Below are 7,887 nucleotides of genomic sequence, written 5' to 3'. Positions count from 1 at the left end.
ATTATATTACTCACAGGCGGACTCTGTGCATCATCATCATCATCATCATCATCAGTCATTTAGGTCAACATTGGATCATTCAGAACTCATCAGGGAACTTTGGAGTCAGTTGGCTGCACTGACAGAAAAGGGGGCGAATAATTTCACTTTGTCCTGCTTTTCTACATTATTTGTTTTTAACTCAGTTGCTCCCAAAATCGTATAAATGCGTTATATTTTAAATATTACCAAAGACGTATTTATACGTTTTATTTTCTAATGCTAGAGCATACAGAAGGCGTTGATGCATCCTCTGAACTGAAGAGAACTGTTGAAGCAATGGTAGTTATTACAAAAAGGGCCAGTAGATGGCAGCAGAGTAGAACAGATCAACCAGGGCCATGTTGCAAAAAGCTGTTTTCCCCACAGTTTAAAACAGGTTTGTGAATAATGAAGAAATTTAGCTATATTCTAATGCTAATTGCTGCAAAACGGAAACAGATAGAAATATACTTTTTTTTCCTGATAAAAGAAGAGACTCTAATCTTTCTTTTGGTAGGTTCCATGTTGTTTGTTCTTTTATTTTGTGGGCCTTGCAAAATCTGTCAAAATCCAGTAAAACAGACGGGAGCGAAGGGGGTTGCTTCAGTGAAAATGGCTGGGAGTGAATGAGTTAATTCAAAAAACAAAATTAAATAAAATATTGTATACATTTTGTTCTTTTTTACAATTGTGTCACATTTGGTGTTGATTTTTCTCATTTTTTTAAAAATATCTTTGTTTGAAGCCTGAAATGTGGAAAATGGCAAACTGCTGAAGGGGGGCTAATACTTTCGCAAATCACTGTACATCATCTTTGTAAGACATCCTCCAGCGCACCGAGCAGCAATTTAAGAGAAGGGCTTAAAGATGCAAGCCTCCACTTACATCCACGGACATGAAGGAATGAGAAAGTCAATATTCGTTGTGGTTCCGTTCGCTATATGCTAAAATCAGCATGTAGTTATGTTAGTATGAGTATTTCTAGTTATTTAAGCAGAACATATCTCAAATTAGGTCATATGTGTAGTCTTTCACATTGTTGTGAAAATATTTTGGCCCACTCTTACTTACTGAAATGCTTTAATTAAGCCCATTCAGATGATGAGCTTCTTTGTTCTTTTTTTGATGAGCTGTTGCATTGGAACTCTGGTTGTAATTTTTGCCCAGTCTCTTCCTCATTGTTGAGTCAAGAACACTGACCTTAACTGAGGTGAGGGAGGCCTGTAATTCTTTAGATGTTGTCCTGAGTTCCTTTGTGACCTCTGAGATGAGTTGTAGCTGTGCTCTTCTTAGGTATGATTTGTTTTTGATTTGTTTTATTTTGGCTTTACACCACTGTTCCATGCTTTGTCCATTTGTGGATAATGGTTCTCACCGTCGTTTGCCAGAGTCCTGTAGCACTTTTGTAACGCTTTCCTCAGAGATGTCAATTAATTACAGTACTTTATTTTACTTTGTGTTCTTGTTTTGTTCTTTACTATGATGATCTTACACCTACGATGCAAAATATTTCACTGCACTGTATATATTACATATCAGAAAGTAGACGAAGGAAATTACACCCTGGTAACATGAACATTTAATTACATTAAATAGGCAAACATTATTTAAGACATTACTACATACACAGTATTTATAGAAAAAACAAGGCACTGACATGGTATTAAACAAATGGAAAGGAACACAAATTGGGGATTTAAAGCAGCAACGCAGTGCTGACTTTGTTGTTGTTTCTCTTCTGTCGTTGAATTACTGAGTGCAGTTGGATAACAAAAACGATTACCTTTGGCATGCCTCCGTCAGTCAGGTGTGGAAATACTTCACGGGTATGTGGCGACATCTGGTGGTCAAACTTGTGTTACTACACGTCTGTAGGGAGTGGTCGTCTCAACTCTGAGCTGCGTCATCAGTCGGTGAATGAGTAGTTCAAATGTAAAGTGCTTGGAAAAACATTATTACCTTTTTTGAGTCTAAGAACAAAAACATTTCAACTTTGGTTAACTTGTATGTTTTAATGGAAACATTATATATCCATAAATGTTTTTTTTTTTAAACCTTTATTAAAATTTCTGATTGAAATGGAAAATTACTTTGTCTCTTAAATTTGTAACAAATAAGAAATGTCATTTGAAAATTAATATTCCTGCAGAATTATTAAAAAAATGCCTCTTGGTAATACTTAAAAGTTTTTCTTTTTATGTTTTAATTTTATTTTTATTTTTTATTGTGATTCATGTCAATTGGATTGACTGATATTTGTATTATTTTTGTATGTTCAATAAATGGTTTTAAAAAATGTAAAGTGCTTGGCCTTGTAAGGTGGAAAAGCGCTATATACAGTAATTAGACTGCCAAAGGAAGCCATTATGTAGCTTGTTAAGCAACACACTAAGCCAAATTAATAAAAGTCATGTTTTGGGTAATTATATAGAATCCTCGGTTTACAGCGATATGGACATAACGGTATTTTGAGGTTATGAAAGGTGTGTGCAATAATAAATACATTTCGCAATACCTTCTCATGCTGCACAAGAAGGCACACTCAGTTACTGTTTTTCATTTGATTGTTTCTTATTTAAGGCCTATGAGTGGGTTTATATACAAATCCATCCATCCATCCAGTTTCTTAACCGCTTGTCCTCACAAGGGTCACGAGAGACGCTGGCTGCCAGCCAATCGCAGGTTTTCATACAAATATGTATCATGACTGAGACTTTTATACTGCATTAGCAAAGGTACACAAAGCACATATCCAACAAGGTTTTCATCTGAACACAAACAAACAATCGCATTTACCAGTCGTGATAATTATAATATTAACCTTCTGGCACAATAATAACTTAAGAGAAAAACAACATTGACGTTGTTATCAAATGAGAATGGATTGTAATCTTTGTTATTAGAGGTAGACAGACTTATTGTATAAGTGTTCAATTGAAAACCAGCACCATCAGTTCAAGTATTGCAGACTTGCTTATCCGCTTATCTGTGGGGATTTTTTGGGGGGCCCCAAGCATCTTAAGGCCCCCTGAATTTCATCCCTACTGTAGATTAGATGGGATGCATCGCTTACAAAATGACACACGTCTTTGATTTCCACGCCATCGCTCGATGATGGCCGTTCCTTTCTGGCCTGTTGAGCTCCTCAAACAAACCACTGTCAATCATCTCCTTCTGCCACGAGACTGCTACTGCACCTGTGCTGAATTCCTTGTAGAAATTCTCATCCTTGGCATCCAGTTCAATGTCTCCGACTTCCGATGTGTCGTTGAAGCAGTCGGTGTCTTTGGCGTACACCACGTTGGAATTGGGCACCCAGGGGGGATCCAAACGGCGCGCCTCCAGAAAATGGAAATTAATGCTCTTGAAGAATGCGTGTGTACGTGGGTCATCACCTCTGGTATGGAAAATAAGAGGTATGAGAGCAGGCGAGCAACAGCAAGTCAGCATGCACAATACGTGTTGTCTAGAGATTGTTCTCAATTACACCCGTCGATGATGACGCTTACTGGACGCTTTATTAGGAGATTCGAGCGCTGAGGCAGACGTGCTAACCGCTACTAGCATACTATGCTGCCACCTAATCTTATGCTGTGCTACAAAATAATGTTAACATCACTGTTACACCAAACTGGGCAATCCTAAACAGGTTGGAGTACGACGTTTTTAACGTTTCAGCAACCTTGAGAACATCATGATTGCTTTTTGTACTTTGCCTTCCCGCATCAACGCTAGATTCATGTCAAAACCACAACTATGTTGATAAAAACTCAGGTGCTGTACTTACTGGCACCCGAGTCGATGCGCTACTTTTTTCTTAAGGAGGCAACAAATGACATCTTTGGTAGCGGGGTCAAATCCCTTGTGATGAAACTTGCACAGGTCTTCAAGCGTGCGGCGGGTCACCTCGCTCTTCTGCACCTTTTCGCGGAAGTCTCGAAAAGGCAAGCGAGCGGCCACCATTTCGTAGATGCTGCAGCCCAGCGCCCACCAGTCCACGGATGTGCCGTAGTACTGCTGCGTCAGGATCTCGGGCGCCATGTAGCCAGTTGTACCGGCCTGAACAAACAAACACACAAAGAAGATTTCAGGAGGAAATTATGATGTGGAGATACTGTACACATCGCAAGCAAAGCTAAGATTTTACTAAGCTAACAATCATTATACTGTATCTATTTCTGGTAAACCCTTTGCACTAAGGGATGAACACATGCTGCGTACTGGTATAAGCACACTCTTAAAAATGCTATAGTAGCTTTTCAGTAAGGTGGTATCCTGATAGGTGTTTCTTTTGAACCCTTAACGTCCAATTATTAGCACTACGACAAATGAACGCCTTGAGGTAAATTGGTAATGAAACGCAGTATACATGTGATATTCAACAACTTTGCTGAAGAGTTCAAAACAAGAACAGTAGGTGACTATAACTCAGCGGTCTGCAACCTGCGGATCTGGAGCCACGTGTGGCTCTTTAGTCCCTCTTCTGTGGCTCCCTGTGGAGCGCTAAATTTTTTCTGTAGAAATTAATATTATTATTTTATTTTTTTTAAATATTTTACATTTTTAGATACCATATTATTTAACTGAATTGATTAGTTGGATTAAAAAAAAAAAAATATATATATATATATATATATATATATATATATATATATATATCAGTTTCAGGGGGAAAAAAGAGATAAAAGGTAGATAAAAAAATTATAATTTTCAAAAAATATCTAAACATATCTCAAAAGAAAACTTTTAAAAGGTATCTATAAATTGGCCAAAACCAAAAGAAGAAAGCCTCAAAATTACCATAAAATGCCCACAAAATTGCCAGGAAATTAACCGCAAAAAGGTAGAAACAAATCTAAAAAATAAATTAGCCATAAAGTGTCCAAAAAAGGGAGAGGTAGAAAACTACCATAAAATGCCCACAAAATTGCCAAAAATGTCAGAAATTTGACAGAAAGGCAGAACTTAAAATGTATGAAAAACAAAGTCTGAAAAGTGATCAAAATAAATACATAAATAAATAATAAAAATCTAAAAAAAGACAAAAAATAGAAGAAAATTAATCTTTACGTATTGGACACTGCACTCATATTTCCTTATCCGCATCTAGTTGCTAGTAGTAGTGCATGGCCTCGCTATTGAACTGTCAACCATGATAGCATTAGCTAAAGCAGTAACACAACCACCGGTCACCAGATTGACTAGCGATTAAATTTGTTATAAATAGTTCCTGATGAAATTGTAGTGTCCTGGTTTTTAATTTGGAAAATCTGGTCACCGTAACAAAAACCAACACTAACCATTTCACCCAAATTAGATTGTACTCTTTCGGCTTTGGTGATTGTAGTGCAAAGAGTTGCAAAGTACAGGTCAAGCAAGTAGGCCACCGGACTGACCATTTGGCAGATGGTTTTCCCATTTGTCAGATCGACAGCCAATCCGAGGTCCGAGAGTCTGCAATGGCCGTAAGCGTCCAGCAGCACGTTCTCTGGCTTCAGATCACGATAGACGATGTTCATGGAGTGCAGGTGAAGGAGACCCATGGTCATCTGGGCTGCGTAGAAAACCACACGGTCCATACGAATTCCGCGCTCTCCGAGTTCGTAAATGTGGAACCTGAGGTCTCCTCCGATCATCAGGTCCATGACCAGGCACAAGTGGGTGTGGTTATCGTAGGCGTAAGCCAAGTTCACAATGAAAAGACTGTTGACCTTCTCCAGGATCTTCTTCTCCTGAAGGGCCAACTTCTCGCCACTTTTCTTCTTCAAGTGTCTCTTATCCAGCTTCTTGCAGGCGTACATCTGCCCTGTCGTCTTCACCTGCACTGCACACACCTGCAATCAAGCACACATTCAATGAAACCACAATCTGATGTTCTATCGCTAGTGTGTATCGGGCAACCACGTTGCTTTTGAAACCTACCTCACCAAAACCGCCTTTCCCCAATGTCCGAAACTCATGAAAATATTTATCACTAATCTTCTGTCTCTCATAGTCCTTCCACTGCAGAAACCTGAAAAAGAACGGACTCCTCAGGTACTCCGAGAACGCTTTGCCTCGCAGGAAGTCTCTTGTGGCTTCTCTCATCTGGCTCACCACGGACTCGTCAAAAGTGTTGTTTGTTACGCGTTTGCGCGTTTCCGCAGCGTCTCCTTTGAGAAAGGACAAAAAACTCCTGGACTCGGGGTTACAGAACTTAGTGAGGAGGTTCCGCCTGGCCGTCGCTCGGGCGTCCTTATTGGCAAAGCTCCATCCTGCCAGCTCCTCCAAGAACTCAATGGCAGCGGCGTACTGGGCGTCACAGCTGAGGACAAACTGCCGGAATAACTCCCTGCCGATGGGCTGCTGCTCACAAAGTGACTCGTACCCTTTCCCTTCTGCTTCCTGTAGAGTTAAGGAGCTTTTTGGAAGGGGTAGAGTCAGGGAGAGTCTCTCCTTTTGCAGCTGGCTGCGGTCCAGCTGCTGAGCCCTGAGGTAGGCTGTGTTGGCCACCAGTTCCTTCACCAGCAGGTCACTCATATCGGTGGCCCCACCTGCAAACTGTGGGGCCCTACTACAGTCCTCTACATGGTCCAAGCAGCCAGAGAGCAGCCACTAGCACCTGCAAGCATCCCTTCAGTCCTGCCACACCCCTCCAGGCATTAAAAGCACCACTATCCTCGGGGATTTGATGGCCCTCGGCGAAAGCAACTTACGCGGTTTGAACTTAAGAGGCTTTAGTCGGGCCTATTTTTAGGAGCCGCAAAGTGCTTGTGTGCGGTAAGTGGGCTGCCACATCACGTCACAGGTGGCTGATCTCAACCGCAAGATAAAATTGATAAGTCCTTCGATACATTTCAAGGAGTTAGTCTTGGGCAGTGGTCAGCAGGTTTTCTTGTCAAAAGAGCCATTTAAGACCAAATAGATAAAAAAACAGTCTGGAGCTGCAAAATATTTAAAGATTGTGATGAAGGAAACCGTGTGTTAATTAGAGCTGCACCATAACACAAAATTATGTAACATACAATACTTTCACATTATTATTTTTTTTTTGGGGGGGGGGGGATAATTCTTCATATTTTGGGCCATCTACACAACTTTGGACCTTATTTAAATGCTCTGGTAGTGAGGTATATAAAAAGCTGACTTATTTTTTTCTTGGAACCCCCCAACTTTTTTATAACAATAACAACACACAAAATCTGCTTTTTTTTTCTCCCCTACACCCCTTGCGACTTGGGAGCGTGTTCTACCAGTCGCGGTAACAACACGGTGCAAACTGCGTCCAATTTGTTCCGCAATTAAATCCAGACATTTTCATGATAAAAAAAAAAAAAACGAACACCTAGACAGGATGTAATAAAATGGACATGTTCGGGCAAAAGATCATATGTATACCGATCGGCCACATAGTGACCACTTGTTTTATTTAATAAGTTCAATACGTTCAACTGTTGCTATAGCATACTGAACTGGTGGGCCCCCTATTTTATATTTTTTCCGCAAGTGGAAAAAGGTTGGCCATCGATGCTCGGGTGCTTTTGCAATGAAAACGCAGCACATGGCTTGAAAAGCACTCTTCATAAAGTAAGGAAGGATGATCTGACCAACTAAGTGGATGTTACGTGTAGGCCAATTAAGTCAATGCAGTGAGAGTGTATCCGGGGCAGGGGAAAAAAAACGCAATTATATTGCAAGATCGAATATCAACATTGCAGTGTGCTTTTTTTCCTAAATTGTACATTTTCTGTCATTATTCCAGTTGTCAGTTTTACCTTAGTGGTGTATTTATAAATAAAAATAAATAACAATACTGTACTTCAACATGTTTAAAATGTCTAATAATACAACTTGAATACTTTCACAATGGCTCTAAAATGCATGAAA

General features: G+C 39.9%; 1 protein-coding gene across 2 annotated transcripts; it reads right to left on the bottom strand.

Annotated features, from left to right (window-relative positions):
* Positions 1-1,634: 1,634 nt before the first annotated feature.
* Positions 1,635-7,746, bottom strand: grk7b (G protein-coupled receptor kinase 7b). 2 transcript variants are annotated; one of them, XM_086080929.1, is made up of 4 exons: positions 5,944-7,746; positions 5,322-5,855; positions 3,809-4,080; positions 1,635-3,418 (listed from the first exon to the last, which is right to left on the bottom strand). In XM_086080929.1, exons 1-4 carry the CDS (start codon positions 6,538-6,540, stop codon positions 3,091-3,093), a joined length of 1,731 nt encoding a protein of 576 aa, XP_085937055.1. In that variant the 5' UTR covers positions 6,541-7,746; the 3' UTR covers positions 1,635-3,090. The 2 variants fall into 2 exon arrangements, with proteins under 2 accessions (XP_085937055.1, XP_085937057.1); XM_086080931.1 differs by having other exon boundaries at positions 5,418-5,855.
* Between the last annotated feature and the right edge of the window lie 141 nt (positions 7,747-7,887).

This window comes from Leptonotus elevatus, chromosome 7 (assembly GCF_054856555.1).
Source record: "Leptonotus elevatus isolate MCC_2025b chromosome 7, RoL_Lele_1.0, whole genome shotgun sequence".
Lineage (NCBI taxonomy): Eukaryota > Metazoa > Chordata > Actinopteri > Syngnathiformes > Syngnathidae > Leptonotus > Leptonotus elevatus.
This window is presented reverse-complemented; position numbering and strand designations above follow the sequence as displayed.